The sequence below is a fragment of the Trachypithecus francoisi genome, unplaced genomic scaffold, assembly GCF_009764315.1.
Source record: "Trachypithecus francoisi isolate TF-2019V2 unplaced genomic scaffold, Tfra_2.0 Lachesis_group10, whole genome shotgun sequence".
In the NCBI taxonomy this organism is placed as follows: domain Eukaryota; kingdom Metazoa; phylum Chordata; class Mammalia; order Primates; family Cercopithecidae; genus Trachypithecus; species Trachypithecus francoisi.
In genome coordinates, this window is record NW_022681455.1 from 125,460,833 (window position 1) to 125,485,386 (window position 24,554).

At 42.2% G+C, this 24,554-nt stretch overlaps 1 protein-coding gene across 4 annotated transcripts in view; it reads left to right on the forward strand.

Moving 5' to 3' along the window:
• USP10 (ubiquitin specific peptidase 10) overlaps nucleotides 1–24,554 on the forward strand; it is an 80,893-nt gene that overhangs the window by 18,628 nt on the left and 37,711 nt on the right. For 3 of the 4 annotated variants that reach the window (XM_033219185.1, XM_033219183.1, XM_033219182.1), the window contains 2 exons: nucleotides 15,240–15,308; nucleotides 21,437–21,497. In XM_033219185.1, the coding sequence (XP_033075076.1) occupies nucleotides 15,240–15,308; nucleotides 21,437–21,497 (130 nt within the window). Of the gene's footprint in view, nucleotides 1–1,195; nucleotides 1,345–15,239; nucleotides 15,309–21,436; nucleotides 21,498–24,554 lie in introns of those variants that run through there. The other variant, XM_033219184.1, reaches the window with a different exon arrangement.

Consider the following 24,554-nt stretch of genomic DNA (forward strand, 5'->3'; position numbering starts at 1 on the left):
AGTGAATTAGAAGAGCAAATGAGAGATGAGTTTAATTACAAAAGAAGCGTCTTTTGTTCAAAAGACATTTCTGAAGAGTTGCTTGTGAGTTTAATTTATTTTATTGAGACAGGATTGTACTCTGTGACCCAAGATAGAGTGCAGTGGTGCAATCATGGCTTACTGCAGCGTCAAAGTTATTGGCTCAAGGGATCCTCCCCCCTCAGCCTCCTGAGGAGCTGGGACTGCAGATGTGGGCCACTGTGTTTGGCAGGAGTTTAATTTTTTCTGTCATATTACTTCTACTTTAGTTGCATTATAGTTTTTCTTCTGGCCGGGTGCGGTGGCTCACGCCTGTAATCCCAGCACTTTGGGAGGCTGAGGCGGGTGGATTATCTGTCAGGAGTTCAAGACCAGCCTGGCCAACATGGTGAAACCCCCATCTCTGCTAAAAATACAAAAATTAGCCCAGGCATCGTGGCACATGCCTGTAATCCCAGCTACTCGGGAGGCTGAGGCAGGAGAATTGCTTGAATCTGGGAGGCAGAGGTTGCAGTGAACTGAGATTGTGCCACTGCACTCCAGCTTGGGCAACACAGTGAGACTGTCTCACTAAAAAAAAAAAAAAAGTTTTTCTTCTGACTTTTAGTTTTGTTGTTGTTGTTTTTGAGAAGGAATCTTTCTCTGTCACCCAGGCTGGAGTGCAGTGGCACAATCTTGGCTCACTGCAGCCTCCACCTCCTGGGTTCAAGTGATTCTCCTGCCTCAGCCTCCCAAGTAGCTGAGATTATAGGCACCCGCCACCACACCTGGCTAATTTTTGTATTTTAGTAGAGACGGGGTTTCACTATGTAGGTCAAGCTGGTCTCAAACTCCAGACCTCAAATGATCCGCCCGCCTCGGCCTCCCAAAGTGCTGGGATTACAGGCATGAGCCACCGTGCCCGGCCAGTTTTGTTGTTTTGTTGTTTTGTTGTTGTTGTTGTTTTTGCCTTTATTAAGTCGTTAATGATCAGTAAACCCTTAAAAGCACTAAAAGAGTTCCCATTTTAAAGACATCTGTTCTGGATGTTGTTCATCAACTTTTTATAGTGAATAATTACCTCAAATTATTTTATAATTTCTTTTTTAATTAGGAGGCATGGCTGAATGGAGAAGTAGCTCTGCTCATCCTCCTGTTTTCTGCTTAGTGTCTCCCACCTTCTTAGTTGCCTGTGGTGATAGAGCTTTTTCTTGGATCACGGGAGTGCCCCTACACAGTGATTCTAAACTCCCAGCTGTGAAGTCGGAATCACACAGGAAGTGTTTAAAATGCTGAATGAGGCCTGGACTCCACCCTAGACCACTGAAGCCAGAATTGTTGCAGGTATGGCCTGAGGATACTCGGAGTCTGAGGTGTGGCCAGGTTGGAGGACTGTTGTCTTAGGCCTTTGTCCAATATGGTTTATGCTGCTCCCCTGCTAGGTGAGTACCACCGCAGGTTGGTTATCTGCTTTTATGTGGAAAATAGAGTATAGGAAGCCGATTGGGTGGAAAACATTTCTTCCAGGGTACACAGGTCTCAAAAGGGGGACTTTGAAGTCTGGAGTTCACAGTTTTCTAATAAAAGATTTCAGACTATATCCATGAACTTAAATACATAATTAAAGAGTGGAATGCAAACTATTAGGATTTGTGCTGGTAAAGCAAGCTATACTTGCATAATTTAAATCTTTGGAGGGCATGTTTTGACAGATCATTAGGTGAAGGTTAAACAGAGAAAGTAAATAGTGGACTCCTTCCTTAGCTAGCATACCTCTTTTTGCATTCTTTTATTTTCAGCAGATAGTAATTTTGCAGCTCTTTACTTCTTCAACCAAACCTTCTAAGTAACTTTGCTTTCCATTAACAACAAAGCAGCTCATTAAGCGGGGAGTTCTGTACTCAATCTTAAAACTGGAAGGAGAGGAGTCTGTTTACCAGCTAATATAAGTACTTCCCATTAGGCAGTCCTCGATTTTCTAGGATATTTGAAGAGTCTGTTGACAGTGGCCAGCAAATCAGAGGAAAATCATTTCTGTAGTTAGGCTTCTTTTTTCATGGATGTCCTTTAAAACGAAGCTCTGCTGTAGCGATGTGCTTTCCTTCCTGGCAGGTGGCCTTCAGTAGCTGGCCTTTTGTTGGTCTGGTTCCAGCATATTTTATTAAGTGAAAAATCCTGTGGAACAGATGGCACTTGCAAACTTCTGCCCATGCAGCATTCTGTTAATGGAAACACTATAGTTTTGCTTCATTGTTTTTGGCAGTAATTGTCTTTGTGTGGAGTTTGAGTACGTGGTCCGAGAAGCGCGGCAGTGATAAAGGTTGAGCTAGGCAAGAAGAATCTGAAGTGATTGAGTAATGATGGGACAGAGGCTTCAGAGTGGAGCACAGTTACGTTGAAAACAGATGCAGAATAAAAAGATGATGCACAATTTTTTTTTTCTTTTTTTGAGACGGAGCCTTGCTTTGTCGCCGAGGCTGGAGTGCAGTGGCACGATCTCGGCTCACTGCAAGCTCCACCTCCCGGGTTCACACCATTCTCCTGCCTCAACCTCAATAGCTGGGACTACAGGCTCCTGCCACCACACCGAGCTAATTTTTTGTATTTTTAATAGAAATGGGGTTTCACCGTGTTAGCCAGGATTGTCTCGATCTCCTGACCTCGTGATTCGCCTACCTCAGCTTCCCAAAGTGCTGGGATTACAGGCGTGAGCCACCGTGCCTGACTGATGATGGACAATTTTTTTTTTTTTTTTTTGAGAAGGAATCTCGCTCTTTTGCCCAGGCTGGAGTGCAATGGCGCAGTCTTGGCTCACTGCAACCTCCGCCTCCTGCATTCAAGCGATTCACCTGCCTCAGCTTCCCAAGTAGCTGGGATTACAGACACATGCCACCTTGCCTGGCTAATTTATTGTAGTTTTAGTAGAGTTGGAGTTTCACCGTGTTAGCCAGGATGGTCTTGAGCTCCTGACCTTGTGATCCTCCCAGCTCGGCCTCCCAAAGTGCTGGGATTACAGGTGTGAGCCACCGCGCCCGGTGATGATGCGCAGTTTTTAAGGTGGTGGTGTGTAGCGCAGGGAGGTCTTTGGACCAAGGAATGTGAAACTAAAAATCCCAGCGTGTGGATGCCTACAAATTGAGTGTACTGAGGAATTCTTCTGTAAATGAGAGATTAACAAATAGATTGTACTGAGGAATTCTTCTGTAAATGAAAGATTACAACTGTGGCCCTTGGTCTTCAAGAGCTTTGATTATGGTACTGCTTCATCTTCCTTACATAGGTTGTGCATAACAATTTTTAAAAAGTCAACCTTATTGAAGTATAATTTAATACAATAAATGTACCCATTTTAAGTTTGCAGTTTGAGGTTTTTTGTCTTTGTTTTTCAGACAAGGTTGGAGTGCAGTGGTGTGATCATAGCTCACTGCAGCCTTGACCTTCCAGGTTCAAGCCATCCTCCTGCCTCAGCCCTCCCAAATAACTTGGGACTACAGGCATGTGCCACAAAGTCTGGCTGTTTTTTTTTTTTTTTTTTTTTAAAGAGATGGAGTCTCGCTCTGTTGCCAGGCTGGAGAGTAGTGACGCGATCATGGCTCACTGCAACCTCTGCCTCCCAGGTTCAAGCAGTTCTGCTGCCTCAGCCTCCCGAGTAGCTGGAACTATAGGCACACACTGCCACGCCTGGCTAATTTTTTGTGTTTTAGTAGAGACAGGGTTTCACCGTGTTGCCCAGGCTGGTCTCTAACTCCTGAGCTCAGGCAATCCACCCGCCTTGGCCTCCCAAAATGCTACAAGCTCAGCTATTTTTAAAAATGTTTTTGTAAGGATGAGGTTTCACAGTGTTGCCCAGGCTGGTCTCAAACTCCTCTCAAGTGATCCTCTCACCTTGACCTCCCAAAATGCTGGAATTACAGGCGGGAGCCATCACGCCCAGCCCAGTTTGAGTTTTGATAGACGTATACAACGAAGTAGTAACTATCGCCACAGTCAACACACACAACATTTCCATTGCCCGGAGAGTTTCTTCATGCCCTTTACCATGAATCCCCACCTTGTCCAGGCAACTAGTGGTCTGCTTCTGTCACTATAGGCTAAGAAAGTTTGCCTTTTCTAGAATTATACTGATGCAGAATTACACAAACTGTACTCTTTGGTTTGGTTTCTTTCACCTGACCCAACTTTTCAAATTTAGCCATGTTGAGTGTTGATTCCAGCCTTTTCAGTACTGGGTAGTATTCCTTTATGGATGTCCCACAGTTTGCTTGTCTCTTCACTTCTTGATAGACATTTTTGTTGTTCCCACTGTTTGAATCTGCTGTTCACATTCATGTAGAAGTGTCTGTGTGGACATAGGTTTTGATTTCTTGTGGGTAAAATGTGGTAAGCGTATATTTTATTTTATAAGACACTGCAAGGCTTTTTCAAAGCAGCCATGCCATTTTCTGTCTGCACCAGCAGTGTGTGAGAACGCAACTTCTCTGTCCTCACCAATATTTGATATCGTCAGTCTTTTTTTGAGACAGAGTCGCACTCCGTCGCCCAGGCTGGAGTGCAGTGGTGTGATGTTGGCTCACTGAAACCTTTGCCTCCCAGGTTTAAGCAGTTCTGCCTCAGCCTCCTGAGTAACTGGGATTACAGGCGGACTCCATCAGGCCCAGCTAATTTTTGTATTTTTAGTAGAGATGGAGTTTCACCATGTTGGCCAGTCTCGAATTCCCTACCTCAAGTGGTTCACCTGCCTCGGCCTACCAAAATACTGAGGTTACAGGCGTGAGCCACTGTGCCCGGCTCAGTCGTCTTAACTTTATAGTACATCAATTTAAAAGATAATTTTTTGTCTCTAGGAGCATGAGTTCCTGTCATTGACAGCAAAGTGAAACTGAGGACCAATACGTGGTTCTTATTGAAATGTGCCCAGAAAGACAGTTTGAGCAGAAGGGAGGGGCCAAGAAATACAGGATGCATGCCTGCTTCACACTGGACACAGGTGGTCTTATATGAGGGTCAAAGATGGGGGGTGGGGAATGAAAGTCAATTTTAAAAGGATTGACCTGCCCCAATACCTTCTGATCACATCCAAGGGTTTTTTTGGCCCTTTTTTCCCCCTTATAAACTTAAGATTTTGAAAAGTGGTGGATCACATGGTAGTTGTTAATGATTTTTCTCTAGATCAAAATAGGTATTTCTTTAAAGTGTTCTGTAAAGCTTAATTCACTTATCTTGAATACATGTTATGTTTTAAAATATAAGTTTAAGTGTTATTTGTTATTTCTTGATTATATTTATTTGAAGATTATATTTGAGAATGAAAGATGTACTCCTCGCTGGAACATCTCTGGTGATAATAAAAACATGAGAATAAAAACCATTCAGAGTGGTCAAGACTGTCAGCCCACTGACATCTGGGAAGTCGCAATGATTGCTGTGTAGTATGGAGAAGTTATTCCTTGTCCTTAGAGCTTTTTATTTGTGTGGGTTTTTTCATCTTTCTCTTCCTGAATTCATTTGTTCAACAAAGCTTTTTTGAGCACCTCCTCTATGCCAAGTGTACTGCATTAACTTCTGGCTAGACAAAGATGGAGCTAACTCGATTCTTGTACTTAAAAGAAATCAGCTTTATGGAGGTATAGCATATGTGCAGTGAATTTCACCCATTTAAAGTGTATATTTCCATGAGTTTTAACAGACATATACATTTGTGTAATCACCTCCATAATCAAGATACCAGTTCTGTCATTCCCCAGAATGACATTGAGCCCCTTTGCAGCCTCTTCTTTTGTTCATCCTTGACCCCAGCAAAGATAAAACTGCTTCTGTTACAGTTTCTTTTTTGTTGGTTTCTTCTTCCATTTCTTTTTTTCTTAAGGTCAACACCAAGGTGATTGTAATGAATGTGAAAGTAGGTGGAATCTTGAACTTGTGCTAGGGCTATCCCAGATAAAGTTGACTGAATTTACTCCCTAATTTATCTGCTCTGTTTCATACAATAGCAATTTTACACTGCAGGTTATTCAATAATGAGGGCTATCTATATTACCTTGGTGTTTAGTACTAGTTAAGAGCAAAACGAGTTAAAATTTAACGGCCATTTTGTAATACAGTTCTAATATAGACACAGGACTGGAAAGTTGGTAAAAGTGGGTTTCTATTAAGTGAATCATGCTTTCTAATTTGGCGATTCAATCTGAATTCAATCTAAAATTTCTGAATGAAATTTTAGCTCGGAATCTCCATGAAAACACTTAATATACAGCCAACCTGTTGAAAACCATACTTTGAAAGGTAAAATGATTACTTTTTGATAACACTTTAATAGTAGAAATAGAATATACAGACAGGCAGAGAAGTAGACACTCAGTTGCAGTACTTTGACATTTGAATTTCAAGGAAAGAGGTTTTCTGTGAGAGTGACTTTGTGATTGTCTGCTTTGTTCCCTTCTCAGGACCTCTCTGCCCCGAGAAAGTAAAGCAGAATTTTGCTGTAGCCCTGTTAGTGGGGGAGCAAAACTTCTCTTCCTCCCTCTTCCTTGGTCGGCTTCTGCCGTTTGTGACACTTAGTGCAGCTTGCAGTTGGCTTGCCCTGTAATAAAACTGTAAATGTCACCCTGCCCAGACCCCTGTGTGTGTTGTATTCAAAGTTTTACCCTCATAGTCTTGCATAGTTCCCGTGTGGATAGTTGATACTCAGTGCATGTTGTTAAATCAGTGAAATTCCTGCTGTGCATTCACTATTTGATGACAGTGTCATCTCCAGATGTCCTCAGAACCACCCACACCACCTTCTGAAGTTGAAAGCACACAGTGATTGTTCAGTAGATATCAGCTAGCACCCATTACTTACTGGGCTTTGATTCATAAAGCCTAGTAAAGAAATGAAAATTTTTCTTTTGATACAAGTACTGACCCTTCTTTAAAACTTTATTTTATTGAGATATAATTCACATGCTGTGGAATTTCTGTATTTCAGTATGCATATCAGTGGTTTTTAGTATATTCACAGAGTTGTGCAGCTAAACACCGTAGTCAATTTTAGCACATTTTATCATCCCTAAAAGAAAGCTCATGTTCATTAGCAACCCCGCCTCCCGCTCCCCCATTCTCTTCTCCTCCCAGCCCTTGGCAACCGTGATCTTTCTGTGTCTGGTAATTTGCCTATTCTGGGCATTTCATATGAATGGAAGAAACAATTTATGGCTTTTTGTGTCTGGCTTTAACTTAATGTTTTCGAAGTCATCCTGTTGTAGCATGCATTATTAGTCTGATGACTTTTTCTTTTTTTCTTTTTTTTTGAGATGGAGTTTTGCTCTTGTTACCCAGGCTGGAGTGCAAATGGCACGATTTCCACTCACTGCAACCTCTGCCTCCTGGGTTCAAGCAATACTCCTGCCTCAGCCTCCTGAGTAGCTGGGATTATAGGTGCCTACCACCACGCACAGCTAATTTTTTTTTTGTATTTTTAGTAGAGACGGGGTTTCACCATGTTGACCAGTCTGTTCTCTAACTCCTGACCTCAGGTGATCCACCCGCCTCGGCCCCCCAAAGTGCTGGGATTACAGGTGTGAGCCACCGTGCCGGGCCTGTCTGATGACATTTTCAAACCTGTGTTCCTTAATCCTTTTAAGATCCAAGAGATCCTTTTGGAGATGGGAAGAGTTTTAGAGGTTGTCTGGTCCAACATGCCTTCATTTTATGATTGAGATTAAGGCTTTAATCACTCAAAACAGTCTATTGCTCTTTTCATGTTTCCCCAAATTCAGCTTATTTGGATGAGGAGAAGAGAGAGAAGACTTTATACTTCTCAGCTTCTTGTGTATTTTACTGTGACCTGGTTATACCATTTACCCCTGTGAGGCTTAGCTGTGCCTCTGAATGGGGGATTGTTCTTAGAGATTGGTCATAGTTGTCCACCTGCCTCGGAAACTGCAAAGTACAAATGCAACAGCAAAGTATTTATGTTCTTACCTCAGGACTGATCTCCTGTTTCCATCAGTCCTTTTGAAGGCAGAGAATGTTAATGTGGAGTAACCTACATATTTATTCAAATTTCCGGCGATGAGACTTTCAGAATACTGTGCTGCAGCGCCCCCTAGTGCCATGCTGTACTGATAGTCCCCAGTGTCTCCCGAAGCCGAAAGTGGTGTTTCCGGCAGTTCCCGCGGGAGAGCTGTAGCCCACAGGTTGTGCAAGTGAACATTAGACGTCTTTCCTCCTTCTCACCTTCCTTGGGCTGAGATGGAGGAATGTATCTTTATTTCTGAGGGCAAGGTCTTTGTTTTGCCTTTAGCAGGAACACTGGTTTTTCCCACTTTGTCTAAACCTTTGCCCAGGGTTTCTAAACTCAGGCCCTCTGAGGGCTGTGGTGGCCTCCACACCGCTCCAGAAGGTAAACTGAGCCAGCCAGCCAGCAGGCTGTGCTTCAGGAAGTAAGGTGTCTTTAGTTCCCATCCCTGCTGTGCTGTGGGCTTGCACCCCTTTTCTTGAAGTGTTTCTTGTATATTTTTTTCCATATCCTCTTGAGAAAGGATCAGAAAGTAAAGATGTGAACAGTGAGAGTTTTGAAAGCCTGGGATGGAGGCCGGGTGGGATATGAGGGGAAACGGTGGAGGGAATAGCTGCTAGAGCTCACAGTCTTACTTCCCCTAAAAAGGGGAAGAAATGCTTCAAGCCCTTTTAGTTTGCTCCCCCGAATCACAGGCATTTCTGTACCGTCCCGCCCCTGGGCATTTCCTATGCAACCTCAGGACGCGGTTGTTACTGCTTTCTGGTTCCTCCTTTTGACCCCAGTGTTGTGACTCTGGCGGGGTTGCTGAAACCTTAGGTGGCTTCGCAGTCTTTCCTTACGGTATTTGGTGTAGCTGTGGGAAGGACAGAGTTAGTTGCTGCAGTGTCACATTTTCTGTAGTGTGGCATGGCTGACTGGGCCTCCAGTTACCTGCTTTTATTTTAGTTTTATGACAGCTACCAATATGTCCTAGGCTCTGCACTTTCTTTGAAATTACAAGAAAGAATAACTTATTCCTGCTTTTTAGTCTCCCATGTGAACTGAATTGTTCTGTATTTTACATGGCTCTGTTATGGGCAAAACTAATTCATGTCATCAGTGGCATTTCCTTCTCCACTAGATTGTAAATCCTGTGAAGTCAGACACCGACTTATTTTCATCTTTATTTTACCCAAACACCTACAATTTTCCCCGCTCATGTAACAGCCTTTGAAATAAATTAATCTTCCGGAGGAGAGAAAACACTAAATAGTCAAACATAAGGAGAGGGTAAAGGTTTTCCTCATAACCTCACAATTTTCAGTGTTAGCTTAAAAAAAAAAAAAACAAACTCTTTATTTGGAAAGTTTCAAACTTGAAAAGTTGTGGAAAGAAAAATAGTACAAAGAACCCCCAGATAGTCCTTTACCCAGATCCACCGGTTGTTAAGATTAAAAACCATTTGCTTAATCATTTGTGTGTGCTCGAGTTCTCTGTCTCTGCACATACACACTCATACACAAGCTTGCAGACACACAGACGTGGGCTGACTCATGCAAATATGCAGACATACAATGTTTTTCTGAACCCTTTGAGATTTGAGGGAAGATTGCATACACCCTAGCCCCTTGCTCCTAAATTCTTGAATGTGTATTTCCTAAGAATAGGCATATTCTCTTAAATAACCACAGTAAAACGTTACCACTTTCACAGATTTACGTTGATGCAATACTTTTTTCTAACCTACTGTCCGTATTCTAATTTTGGGAGTTGGCCACGTAACGTCCTTTCTAGAATTTTCCCTTCTAGCACAGGATACAGTCTAGGGTCCGGAAATGCATTTAGTTGTCGTGTCTCTAGCTTTTTGTAGTCTGGAAGTTTCCCACAGCCTTTCAGGATATTGACTTCTTTCATCAGCATTTCTTCTCCCCTCTTTTGGTAACATTCCTCATTTTACCAAAACACTTAAAATAACTTTTGATTGGAAATTAGGAAGGCTTTTGGAGAAGGAGATGGTGAAACCAGAACATTTTAGTAGCAATTGGCTGTCCTGAATTTCTGTGATAAACTTTTTGGTGTCACAAACATGCCTTGCTTCAATGTTTAGTCAGATGTCATTTTAGTTAAATAATTGTCACTCACTGGTGTTTGCCATATATTGAATAAATTGCATACATAATTGAAATATATTGAGTAAATATTTGGCCGTTTTTCCTTTTTTTTTTTCTCACTGTCGCCCAGGCTGGCGTGATCTTGGCTTACTGCAACCTGTGCCTCTCGGGTTCAAGCGATTCCCCTGCCTCAGCCTCCCGAGTAGCTGGGACTACAAGCATGTGCCACCACGGCCGGCTAATTTTTTGTATTTTTAGTAGAGAAGGGGTTTCACCGTGTTGGTCAGGATGGTCTCGATCTCCTGATCTCGTGATCTGCCCACCTCGGCCTCCCAAAGTGCTGAGATTACAGGAGTGAGCCACTGCGCCCGGCCTCCTTTTGTAGTTTTATCAAAATTATAATTTTTGTCCACTCACTGGTATTTGCTATTGAATAAATATTTGGCCATTTTTCCTTTTGTAATTTTATCAGCATATCAAAAAATTAGCTTTTTTCCTCCCAATAAAGTTGTCATATTCTATTTTATAAGCAGCACCTTTTTTCTTTTTTTTGAGACAGAGTCTTCCTCTGTCATTCAGGCTAGAGTGTAGTGGCAGAATCTTGGCTCACTGCGACCTCCACCTTCCAGGTTCACGTAATTCTGCATCAGCCTCCCAGGTAGCTGGGATTACAGGCACCCGCCACCATGCCCAGCTAATTTTTGTATTTTTAGTGGGGGGGGGGGTTTCACCATTTTGGCTAGGCTGGTCTTGAACTCCTCAGGTCAAGCGACCTGCTCGCCTCGGCTTCCGGAAGTGACGAGATTACAAGCGTGAGCCCTGGTGTCTGGCCAAGCAACACTTTGTCTTCTGGAATAGTGTTGATAATAAATGCTACTTCATTGTATGGCTTTGACTGATGCTTATGATTTTGTTAAATACGAAAATGTCTTAACCTTCACATATATATGGATTATTTTGTCATTCATAATCCGTGTTTGAATGGTTACCATGCCAGCTTACTTTGCCTAGAAATAAATATTTATCATTTTTCAAAATGTGCATTGCAATTCTAAGAAATTCCGTTTTATTCTTAGGATTCCGCTAGCTTGTGCTATCAGTGACTTGTCTTTTACTGACGTTTGATAGTTCACTCCCCAAATAGGGGATTCCTTTATGTGTAGTTATTGGGTTGTATCAGAATTCCTGGTTGAGTATAAGTTATATATGTATTGGCACATAAGAAAAAGATACATGTCATTTATCTGCTATGAGCTTATGGGGAATACTCATTGTACAGGAGATGGAAGTTCTAACCAAGGTTCCCCGGGAGGCTGAAGGCCTTGCAGAGATGCTCTTAAACCCGTGGCATGGACTTCTTAGCAGGTTCCTTTGTTCTTTCAGTTACCAAATCGAAAGGACAGGTTTTCAATATTGGTGAAGTGTAACTGCTCACTTTTAAGAGCTCATGCATTTAAGGATTAAAATATGATTCACGTGTATTTTGATGGAGTCGTTTATTGAGCTGTGTGAGCCAGTGTTAAGGAAATCAAGCTGGAGTTCAGAACAGGCGTGGCTAGCCATTTGTCAGTTGTTAAATGATAGTTTAGGGTTGCATCATTGGTAGTCAGCAGTTACTTATGGTGTAGTTTTTGGGTGACACATTTTCATCAAGTCCTAACCTGTTGTCAATGAGATCTTGAAACTAACATGCTTATGAAATTATGTCTGTGCAAAATGGGTGTGTTTGAAGAGTTGTAAGGGGATGTCTGTTGTTTATGTTTACTTTTTATGATTAATGTTTTGAATAAAGTACACAGTTCAAAAAAAAAAAAACCTCCAAAAGACATGCTAGGAAATCCCCTCCACTCCTGTCTGCGTCCACTCAGCGCTCCTGCCTCGGAGGTGAAGGGTCACATTTCTTCTTGGTAATCTTTCCAGTGTCTCTTTATGCAGACACAAATATCTATATTATTAACAAACACAAATATGTTATTAATAGCAACACAAATAAATATTCTATTTTCCTACCTTTTTTACACTGAGAGTGTTTTCTTCTTTTAATAGTATTTTGAAAATCTCTCGGTGTCTATACCTAAAGTTCTTCCTCATTTTCCCCCAGTTAATTTTGTAATTAGGTTGAAGGTACGTATATGTGGAGAAATTATTGACATGAAGTTAGAATAAAAACACACTTAAAATCTATAACAAATTTTCTCAGATACTTTAAAAATAAAGACTTAAGTAAAACTAATACATTTGAAAATAATAGGACAAAAAAAATTCACTGAACCCTTTCTGAGCATTCCAGCTCATGTCTTGAGGGCGTTTGCCGCTGACTCATGCTGAAGCCACTTGGTGTCTGCATTTGAAACAGGAAGTGTGTGTTAGTGGCTTGGAATCCTCTTTTCTCCTCCTCTCCTGCTTTGCTGCCAAGATTTTTATCAAATCATTTGGATTTTTAGTTTTCTTACTGGATTGACCAGATCTAAAGACTTTAGACTGTATATGAACTCAAATAAGAAAGTGTGCTTAGAAGTATGATTTGAATAAACATGAAATGTTTATTATTTTCCGTTGTCTAGGGAGAAAACCTTTCTAAAGAAAATACCTAATATTCCTGCAGAACATTCTGATTTCTTATCCTTAGGTATCTTCCCCACATTCTGAAGTAAAAAACCTTTCTTATTAGTCATAAGATAAAATGGATAACTTTTAAGATAGCATTTCTACTATCTTTTTTTTTTTTTTTTTTTTTTGAGACAGAGTTTCTGTCGCCAGGCTGGAGTGCAGTGGCTCGATCTCGGCTCGCTGCAACCTACGCCTCCCGGGTTCAAGTGATTCTCCTGCCTCAGCCTCCTGAGTAGCTGGGACTACAGGCGCACGCCACTACACCTGGCTAATTTTTTGTATTTTTGGTAGAGACAGGGTTTCACCATGTTAGCCGGGACAGTCTTGAACTCCTGACCTCACCATCCGCCTGCCTCAGCCTCCCAAAGTTCTGGGATTACAGGCGTGAGCCACCGCGCCTGGCCTATACTTTTTTTGTTTTTTAACTGCTCCTTGCAGAGCAGGACTACCCCCCATAGGCAATGTGCACTGAGTAGCCTTCCTTCTACTATTGATATTAAACAAAACAGCATGATTCTAGTTTATTTATTCTCAATATTTGCATTAAACTTCACAGCTGCCATATGTTTCTTTGATTTTACTTCTTTATCATTCTTGTATTTCTCGAATTCGTTTTCTGGAGTTCTTAAGCAGTTTTCTTCCCTCCCCACAAGAAAAAGGTGTATGTGACAGAAAATGTTCTTTCTCTTTTGCACTTGAAAAGTAATTTATAGAATTCTATGAAAAAATACTTGGGCATTCTAGGAACAAAATCCTTTTTTCTCGGAACTTTCAAAATGTTGCCCCATTGCCTTATATAGCCTTGTTGATGTTGCTATTAAGACGTTCTGTTGAGTTTTTTAATTTAGTGATTTAAAATTAGTAATCTAATTTCCGTGAATACTTTCATGATCTCTGATAGCTCCTTTTTCTTGTGATAGTCTGTGCTCATTTTTTCTGCTTCCTTTTAGCCTATATAATTTTCCCTTCCATTGCTTTGAGGGTTTCTTAGTGAAATTCATATCATCTTTTCCCAGTGTTGGTGACGAGAAGAAGGTGTAACCTTTCAGTGACGGTATTTCAGAAGATCATTTCTGAACCATTTTGAGGCTCTGTTTATTTTCACTACTGCCGTCAGTAATTTCTGTGTAGACTTTTGCAAGTATGTGTAAATATTATATGAAAACTTTTTTGTTCTTAATGTATATTTATAGTTTTGGTAGATGTTGTCAAAGAGGTCTCCAGAAATGTTTTCTCTGTGCATTCTTACGAGTAGGGTATTGCATTTAGTGGCCATTTATTCACATTTACAATAATAATGAGTGTTATTCATTTATGTAATATTTAGTTACTGGTTATTTTTGAGTCACTTGGCTTGTAAATTTCCCTGCAAGTTACTAGACTGTTTAGTTCCATTAGAACAGAGGAACCACACTCTGCTTACCATTTTTATACCCAATACTGATAATACGTGGGCATTTAGTAGGTTCTAAATAATTATTGATTAGATGAATGAATCAGTGCTTCTCCATTGTGGAAATCTAGTCATGCTAATTCTTCTCAGTGACTTCTTTTTTTTTTTTTTTGAGATGCGAGTCTGGCTCTGTTGCCCAGGCTGGAGTGCGGTGGCACGATCTCGGCTCACTGCAACCTCTGCCTTCTGGGTTCAAGCGATTCTCCTCTCTCAGCCTCTGGAGCAGCAGGGATTACAGGTGCCTGCCACCACGCCCGGCTAATTTTTGTATTTTTAGTAAAGATGGGAGTTTCACCATGTTGACCAGGCTGGTCTCGAATTCCTGACCTTAAGTGATTCGCCCATGTCAGCCTCCCAGAGTACTGGGATTACAGGCGTGAGCTCCTGCGCCAGGCCTCAATGACTTGTTTCTTGGAGCTCCATGGAGAATATGAACTGGTAGGCACTTGCCAGACTCACATCTATGCAGTTTAACCACTTCATTTTCCAGAAAGTCACATTCTGAATTCTGTGAAGTCAGGGCTTGCAACAAGGGCTTTGTCTGTCTGATAATATGTGTATCTGTGTGTCCTGTGGAAATGCATTTTTAAACTAAAAAGTTATATAGATATTTTTAAAGATCATTAATCAGGATCATTAACATTTTCCTTTTTTGGATTTCCTTGTCTTCCCATTTGAACCACGTTTTCTGCTTTTCTTTAGTATGTTTGGCAGAGAAAACGGAAATGGAGGTAGTGGCATGAGTCAGCAGAAAGGTAAATGGAACAACTGGCAGTATTTGTGAACCAATAAAACTCTCCTGCAAGCAGGACTCGACAAGTTTGGCATACAAAATTGACTTGTTTCAAAATAAGCTTTATCAGTTTCATAGTGTTCTTGGACAATTTGTAGGAAAGGTTCAGAAGTATTTCTTCCATATAAACAACCTAGAACTCTTGAGTTGCAGATCCTCTGTTTAATTGAGAAAGGATCTTGGGGGTTATGGCCCAAATGTTGCATAGGATTGTTAAAATATGTAGCATTTTTTCTGAAAATATATAATTTGTATATTTTATGTGATCAGTGACTCTCTTGTTTTTTTCAGTATATTTTTGGAGATTTTAGCCCTGATGAATTCAATCAGTTCTTTGTGACTCCTCGATCTTCAGTTGAGGTAAGACAAAACTGTGTTTCAGTGAGTACATGGGTAGATACAATTAATAGTTATGTTTCTATTTTAATTTTTTAAATAAAGAATTCCAATGTGAAGAAAAATATGGAGACTAATATGAGAAATGCCTCAACCCACCAGCTAGATTTGGCTGACATTTGATTTGGCATTTTGCTGTATTTACTTTATTAGACTTTGAAAAGCAAATAAAGCATGACAGATGCAATTGAAGCCTCCTTTGGACCTCTCTCCCATCGCTCCCCAGAAGTAACTACTCTGCTGAAGTTGAGAAATATTGGTCCTGACTGGTTTTCACCTTTTATCATATACATGTATATCACCATAATCAATTGTAGTGTTTTATGTGCTTTAAAATGTCACATAAATGGTATACTGTGTTCATCATTTTGTCGTTTATTTTAAGCTAACGTTGTATTCTTTATGCTGAGAAATGTGTTCTTGTTCTTTGATTTCCGTTGCTCAGTACTACTGATTGAACACACCGCAATTTGCTTACGTATTTTCCTGTCGAGGGCCATTTAGGTCTCTAGTTCAGCCGTTAAAGATATTGCAGTCAATGTGTTTTATCATGTCTCCTTGTGCCCCTCTGTGGGCTCCTCCGGGACATAGACCTGGGAATGGAATTACTGGGTTTGTGGCCTGAGCCTCTTTAGTTTTACTAGAGACTGCTAGTTTGCTATCTAGGATTTTAACAATCTGCATTCCTATCATCAGTGCATGGGAGTTTTCTTGTTCATATTTAAAAAAAAAAAAAAATCTTGCTAACTCTTGGTGTTGGCATATATAAAATTTTTGTGAATCTGATGTGTAGTAAATGGATTCTCATTGTTTTAATCTACATCTCCCAGATTACAAACATCTGGGCACTATTTCATTATCTTCACATGTCTTCTGGCAATACGGATGTCCTCTTCTTTGAATTACTTGATTTATATTCCTTGTCCATATTTTTAAATCAAGTAGCTTGTCTTTTTCTTACTGATTTTAACGATTAATCTTTGGTTTTACAAGCATCTGTTCCTAGCATGAGGGTTTTAAGCTTCACATGTTAGGCACCTTTTTGGGGTTGGGTTTTTTGGTTTTGTTTTGTTTTGTTTTTTGCTGGATAAGAGGAGTACACTTTTAACTTTAATGTCAACTGAATTGATTTTTTTCCCTTATAGTTTGTGGATTTTTAGTTTTAAAAATATCTTTAGGAAATTCTTCCCATCCTTGAGATAATGAAGACATTTGTCTGTTTTCTTCTAAAAGTTTTCAGATTTTGTTTTCACGCTTCAGTGAGTATCGAGCACTGACTTCTGCATACATGTGAGGTGGCATCCAACTCCCTGTCCCTGTGGCCCTGGCAGGTGCCTCCACACCATTCATTGGGAACTCAGCCCTTAGCTGTCCCGTCAGCCCTGTTGGGCAGCGCATCTCCCCTGGTTCCGAGTGTGCTATTCTGTGGGCCTGTTGCTTATCTCTATATAAACACCACACGTTTTATTTTATTTTTTTATTTCTATTTTTTTTCTTTCTTTCGAGACAGGGTCTCACTCTGCCCAGGCTGGAGTGCAGTCACAATTCACTGCAGCCTTGACTCCCCGCCCTGCCTCAGGGGGGGTCCTCACGCTCCGGCCCCTGAGTAGCTGGGACTACAGGTGTGTGCCACCAGGCCCGGGTCATTTGTGTGTGTGTGTGTGTGTGTTTTTAGTAAGGGGATTTCGCATTTTTTCCCACATCACACTGATGTAACCATACGTTTTAGTTGCTACTGGTTTTCTCAAGTGTGTGCACATGTGGATGGGTGTGTGTCTGTTTGCAAGTGAGTAGACAAAAACTTGAGTTTTCATGGGATAGGAGAGCGAAAAGTGCCGTATTTCAGGTCTGAAGGCCTGGGGTCGCTTCAGCTCTGCCACTTCCACAGGCTCGGAGGGCTTGGGCACGTTCTTTCCTTTCAGGCCTCCCATTTTTTCTCTCTCTCTTTTGTTTTTTAAATTGAAAAAGATGCAGAATGCTTATTCACGTCCCGGAAATGTTGGGAGATCAGCTAATGTATGGTCCGATAGCTAGTGAGTAACAGATGTTAGTAGAAATGGATGAAAAGGGTACAGATGGTAAGTTATGCCAAACCTTTTCTTCGCAGTAGACATGACTGTGTCTCATGAAAATGAGTTCGAGCTTCAGAACTCGTAGTGTGTCTGGCCTTATTTGGACTTTTCTGTTTTTCTTATTTTTGAGCATACAGTGAAGTTTGGAGGGGTATGAAAAGAGTTTATCAAAATCACAGTAACCTGAGAAAGGGAAATGCAGGCTAATTAACATAATTGGATTGAGTTACTTTTCCCAATCTTCAGGAGTCTGAATTATAATAGCACATAATTACACAGGAACTCACTTTCCTGGGGCGGCATGTGGTTGGGCCTGTGGGTGTGTGAGTGGCGAGGGCATGTCACTTGGGCCTGTGGGGGTGTGAGTGGCGAGGGTGTGTCACTTGGACCTGTGGGTGTGAGTGGCCAGAGCATGTCACTTGCACAGCACAGTTTGGCCTTTTATCTCTCAGGTAACATAATTGCTGCTCAAACATGCAGTGTTACTACCATGGGGCCGTGGCATAAGTTACAATCTAGCCGAATTCTTCATATGCTTTTTCTCGGCTATTAGGAGCTTGATCAAACATTGTTTTCTCTACATGGGGCCATGAATTGAAAAACCAAATTAAGAAATGTGGGGTGTTAAAATGGAAGAGCGTTCTACCTTCCTGCAGAAGCGCCACTCCTGCCCACGGAGGACTGCTTTGTCTTTTAGTTTGCTTGCTTGGCAGCTTGCCACCGGCAAGATAAGGTGGCTGCTAATTCAGTGGAATCAGGAAAAGCAAATTCAGGTGAAAGGTAGCTGGTATCTTTTCTAGAGCTGGGCTCCGGTGATTTAAAAATGGTTTTCTCCAGTGGAAAAAATGCAGTCAACTTATTTAATAAGCATGTTTAAACCTCAGGCATGATCCTGTTATTTATGTTCAGAAAGAGGAAATGCTCACCGTTCTTTACAGTTTCCAGAATCTCAGATTTGGAAGTAGCACACACCCCAATCATGACTGAGTAAATAAGCTCCCGATGACGTAGTGTTGGCAGTGGGCAGTGTGTGTGGTGTGGGCGTGTGTAGAGAGTAGAGACAGTTCTTAATTTGGTGTGTTAATGGGATTTTAAAGGAGGGCTTTGTGGTTCAGGAGAGTCTTTGAGACGGAAAGCAGAACACACAGGTAGCCCCAGAGGGAGACTTTAGAACATGACCTTCCTAGCCACAGGCCCAAGTATCCTTTTCACAAGGCTGCAGCGCCCAGACTGCGTGTTAACATAACTATTCAGAGATGACAGTTTTTCCTTGCTCATTTTGCATTTGTGTAGGGAATTTTATGTCTTTGCTTTGATTTTTGAACTTTGTATTCTTACAAATAGTTACATAGTTAATGAATGAACTTCGAACCATCCTTGCACTTTTCTTCTGTTGTGTATTTAGATATCCAGTTAGCACAGACTAAGGGCATCTGATGTGTGAGGGAGGTTTGTTGAAAGAGAGGTGCTGTGTGCCTGTAGAGTAAAACACACGCATTTCTACAGTACCACAACCCACCCGGCATTCCTGCAGGTGCACTTGTTTATCAGCTTAGCAAATCAAAGTGTGTTGAGCACGCTTACGGAAGGTGGCAGTGTCATCTGGAGTTTGATGGTGGTCGTCTCACCGGATCCCTGTCATCCGGGAGTTTGATGGTGGTCGTCTCACCAGATCCCTGCAGTGCCTCTTACTAGCAGTGTCGCGTGACTTCCTCATCTGTCAGAGGGCCACAATAACAGGACCTCCTCCCCAGAGTTGTTGAAGAGGAGCAGGATGTGTGCCACCTGGTGTCACTGGTACAGCCTCTCCGCCCTCAGTCAGCGCCACCTGGCATCACTGGCCCCACCTCTCCACTTGCTTGTCCTCAGCGTCATCTGTGTATTTTTCCCGATTGCTGGGGTTTTCTTCTGTGTGTTGTGGGAGTGCCTGGGAGTTGAGTGAGTGTTCACACTCCGTGGTTGAATGTTGAGGAAGGGGCAGCTGGAAGATGGTGAGCAGGGTTCCCGCAGCTCTCTGCCTTGCATTGGCGTTTGAAGTGGATCGGTGAAGAGGTCCCTTCTCCAAATTGTGCGTCTTCCTGGCCTGCTGCACTTTCGGGTCTGGAGGTTTTCTTCAGCATTCTGTCTTCCCTGAGGAGAACAGAATACCGTAAGTGTGAAGAGAACATTGATACAATAGTGATAGAACTGTTTTGACTCAGAAAAAGATGGTTTCTTGATGTTACAATGATTTTGTGTCAAGAGAGTGATTCAGAACACTTTTCATGCCTCAAAATAATACAGCTTTCTGTCACCAGAGGGCATCCTAATGTCATTAACAGAAAAAGAGAGGGCATTCTGTGTATCATTTCCAAACTGTCTTTTGTGACCACAGAGCGTTTTGAACGAGATCGGAGGCTTCCTGAGACACACATGGCCGCTGTGTCCACTGCCTGTATAGACCCACCTCTCTCCTCCAGGTGCCTGCCGGCGTCAATGCTGGTGTGTGGAATGATCTTTGCATTGCGGGTGCCAAGGCTAGTGTAGCCCTCAGCACACAGAATGCTTTCTCCTCCGTGTCAATGTGATGAGTACTAGGTTGCCCCCTGGTGGTGGAGATAAGTGCAGCTGCCAACTCCTGAAGGCGTCTTTTGAATTGCCCTGTGTTTTCCTGTTTGTCATAGTTCTCTGGGAAGAGAACTTACTGGTTTACTTGCAGAGAGAAGCTTTTATTGCTGTGATTATTGAATTGGTGTGCTGAGATTTCATGAGAGAAATCGGCTGAGGAAGCCAGTCAAGCAGCAGCTCTCATACAGTATTGGGCACGAGACTTACCCAGGAGCCTCTGAACTTTGTGACCCTACAGTCATTCCTGCACTGGCCATTGTACTGCAGTGAACAGACTTCGGGAAGTGCTGCACCAGAATGTCTTTTTGTTCTTTTGTTCTTCCCTCAGGTAGCAGTTTGTCTCTGCTTACCTTACCCCTTTTCTTCCTAAACTCTTTTTTTTTTTTTTTTTTTTTTGAGACAGAATCTTGCTCTATTGCCCAGGCTGGAGTGCAGTGGCGCAATCTCGGCTCACTGCAGCCTCCATCCCCCAGGTTCAGATGATTCTCCTGCCTTAACCTCCCAAGTAGCTGGGATTACAGGCGCCCGCCACCACGCCCAACTGATTTTTTGTATTTTTAGTAGAGATGGGGTTTCACCATGTTGGCTAGACTGGTCTTGAACTCTTGACCTCAAGTGATTCACCCACCTCAGCCTCCCTAAGTGCTGGGATTACAGGCATGAGCCACCATGCCCAGCCCCTTCCTAAACTTTATTACACCCAGTGTGTCCATTGGAAGCATTTCCAACTCTTCAATAAATGTTATGGAATAGCTAGGAAGAAGAAAAATTTAAGTTGTTTTTGAGATACCTTTTCAGCTTTTTACAAAGAGATCAGATAGTTCCCATTCTGCTTTCTGTCTTCCAAACAAGGAATGTGACTTCTAGCTGTTAATTTCTTTAATTAAGGCACTGTGTTAAAAAGGGAGCCGCAGTCACCAGGCTTTTTGTTTCTAGTGGGCTTTCCTCTGGTCTCCGACCGTGGACCTGGTCCCAGCCTCTGCTGGCTGTGTTGCAATGTAGTGATGGTGAATAAGAGGTGCCGTCAGGAAGAGCCATCTTTGCTAGTGCGTGAACAAAAGTGTCTGTGGTCTGCATGGTCAGTCATTAACGTCCTGTGGAAAGAAGGATGTATCATAAGCATTTTATTGTAGCTGATTTACATGTCCATTGGAGTTCATTTGTATTCCTTTTGGCTTCATTTTTGGATCTGTTTAATGGTGATAAATATTTGAAAGCATTTCTGTTGTTTTTTTCCTTAAATGAAGATGATTTAGATTGCACTGACTCTTCATGTATGTTATTCTGCTAAAAGTAATGACATGCAAAGTTGTATGGATAAAGAGTTTTAATGAATTGCTGCCTTAATTAAATGGTATGTGTTGGTTTTAACATTTTGTTGAATTAAAATTTGTTTTCTGATTCCTTGTGCAGCTTCCTCCGTACAGTGGAACAGTTCTGTGTGGCACACAGGCTGTGGATAAACTACCTGATGGTAAGCTAGTTCTCTCCTTATTTCCCTGAAGGGAATTTTGGCCATACATGCTGGGTGGGCAGGCTACCTGTAAACATTATTTTCCCATTTGCATAAACATTTCTTTGCAGCTTGAACTTTTTGCTGTAAACTGTAATGTATTTAATCGCTGAATCACTTTGACTAGTAAATTAGTTTTAAAGCATGTCCTGTGCTTCGGAGTGCCAGCCATTTAGTCTAGGAAATGGTTGTTGAGTAATTTTTTTCCTAACAGTTCTCAGTGCAGCAGGTACATTATTCTTCATCAGCACATGCCGGAGTTGAAGGAGCTTTGGGTCTTGTTGCTAAGCAGCCTGCTGGCTCCAGTGCCCGCTAGCTTCTGAGCCTGTGTTCTTTGTAAACTAAGGGGCAGCTTGCATCTATTGTTCTTGCAGTTTACATTCATGTCGTGGTCTGTCGCTGACTCTTGGGAACTCAGGTCACCTCTTCATCTCCTGGTCTGTTATGTTTTTGGGTCTCCATCATAGACACTGAGCTGATTATCAGAGATGGTGCTTATGGAGATGCAGTGATTTTGCATTGCTTAAGTACCCAGTGTTGGAATACCAACAAGGTCGTTTAATTATTGCAGGCTGCCCTTGCACAGTTCAAACCTCTCTGGATCATTTTTCAATCTGAATCACTTTAAAGGCCCTTGCTGGCCTCCAGGAAACTGATGCCAAACTTTTTCTTTGCGAGTTAGGGGTTTGGATTCCCTGTTTAGTTAGCATGGTCAGACTTATGAAAGGGGTTTTAGTTAGAGTTTAGGCCTCAGTATAAACCTTGAAAAGACTAACCAAACGTTTTATCTCTGGTAACATCAGGGAGTGATTATGTCTAAAATTTTAGATTTATAAGAAATGTGGGAGACTGTAAGGGAAAGAGCAGATCTAACAATAACTTAGGACAAGTAATAAAATAAATGAAGCTCAAGGGACCCGAAAGCCAGGCTGCTCAGCCACCTGAGCCACCTTTTAATCGGCTGATGTCAGCCTCTCAGGCATCTGAGTCAGTGGGACTTCCTCTGTCACTGTGTGCTTTGAACGTAGTGAGCACGCTGCTTGTGTGGATCCAGTGCTTACAAATGCGCCTTGATTTTCCCATGCACATCACTTCTTTAAGTTCACCCTCCTCCCTGTGCTGTAGGCACCACCAGCTCCCCCAGCCTCTGGAGTTCTGCTTCCCACTCCCTCCTTCCAGCCTGCCTGCCCTTTTCGGTGACTGCTTCTTGCCCTTTTTCTCCATTTTTTGCTCTCTTCCCTCTAAGTCCTGCTTTTTTTCTGCCAAAAACACGACTGGAATCTTGCCACCAGCTTGCACAGTTAGTGACAGGCCCGCTTTTCTCTGCAGCCTTTTCTGGGTCTCTCGTGTTTCCATGACATTCGTTTCTCTTCCAGTGCCTGTTCGACTGTACAGAGCCTGTGGGTACGGTCATGGACCTGCCTTCCTTTCCAGACTGCTCAGCTGCTGATGGCAGGGTCCATTTCTCTATGTCTGTCACTGTGCCTGTAGTATCTGGAATGTCGTAAGCCCTCAGCACATTTGTTGGATGAATGGTTTAGGATACTTTATTCTGCTCCCTCCTACCATCTCCAGCTGCAGCAAGCCCTTTGCAGAGGCACCTCATCGTGGCTTCCCTTTTACACCTCGGCCTTTTCTATTTTTGTGTTTTTAAATTTTTTTATATTTTAATTTTCGTAGGGACGTAGTAGGTATATATATGTATGGGATACATGAGGTATTTTCATACAGGCATACAGCAAGTATTAATCACATCAAGGTGAATGGGTGTCCTTCACCTTAAGCACTGGCTATTTGAGATGTTCCTGAAGCTTGAGGTACCACTCCTTCACCCTGCCCTTACCAATTCAGTGATCCATCAAGTTCCACTGACCTCTCTGGTTTCTGATGGAAGTTGTTCACTGTTTCCTGCGTCCAGAAGAATCCTTTTTCTAGAGCTATTCACAGCCTTCTCTCCCCTCCCTCCATGTTTTCATTCTCAGTTGTTTGTATTTGTCTCCCTAATAAATGTGAATTCTCTGAGCAGGGCCCTTGTGTTACTAATCTCTGTATATTTCCCTCCTTCACCCCCTGCCTTATAGTCCAGACCACTCTACTGCATGTACTGCAGTGAGCAGCTTTGGAGAAATGCTGTGTTAGGATTCATGGTTTTATGACCCTCTGCCTGCATTACCTGAGTGTTGAGTTTCCATCTTCCTCATGTGTTGATTGGGTTGTTGAAGCCAAGCATGCAGGCCTTCCTGCGCTTCATCTGCCTGGCAGATTGGGCTCCGAGCTCTCCGCCATGCGGTGCAAGGCACGTGCTTCCATTGTGAGTGGTCCTCGATAAGAGGAACTGTGCTGGCTAGGAATCCGCCTTCTAGTGAGATGATCAAACATGGTATTGAGTAAATGTTTGATACTAACTGTAACATACTGAAATAGTTCTGTTCACATTACATCACGTTCTAGAATGTTTTATGTTCTGATAAGATTGAGAATTGAGATGTGGACAGCACATCTGTGTCTTAGAAATAATCAGTCTTGCATAAGCAGAATGACACAACACATTCTAGTTTCGAATGTGATTTCACAGCCTTCAAAGGGCAGGCTCCACGTGAGTGTTCTGCCCCAGGCACACTCGTTTCAATCCAAGGAGTCTTGAGAGCCCCAGAACACCAGGGAGTAGGGGATGCCTGGAACCAAAATGGACCGTCAGCCCCTAGGTATGATATTAAATTCAGTTCCCCTGGATAATTCTTTTCAAAGTAAGGAAACAAAATTTAAATAGTAGCCAAAGGAATTAGATGGTTATGACTTTATACGTGAACTTGCTGTTAGGTGCAGTCGTCATCAGTGTTCTTTGGAACTTGCTGTTGTTGGGGCAGGATTGTGCTGCCACCACCCCCACCCCCCACAGTGAGGGGCGGTGATTCCAAAGCATACAAAGATTCAGGAGGCTGTTTAGCTCCAGGCTCCTGCCCACTCACTTGCACATAACTGGCCCTTCTCAGGGTCTGTATTTTTTCTTCTACAAAA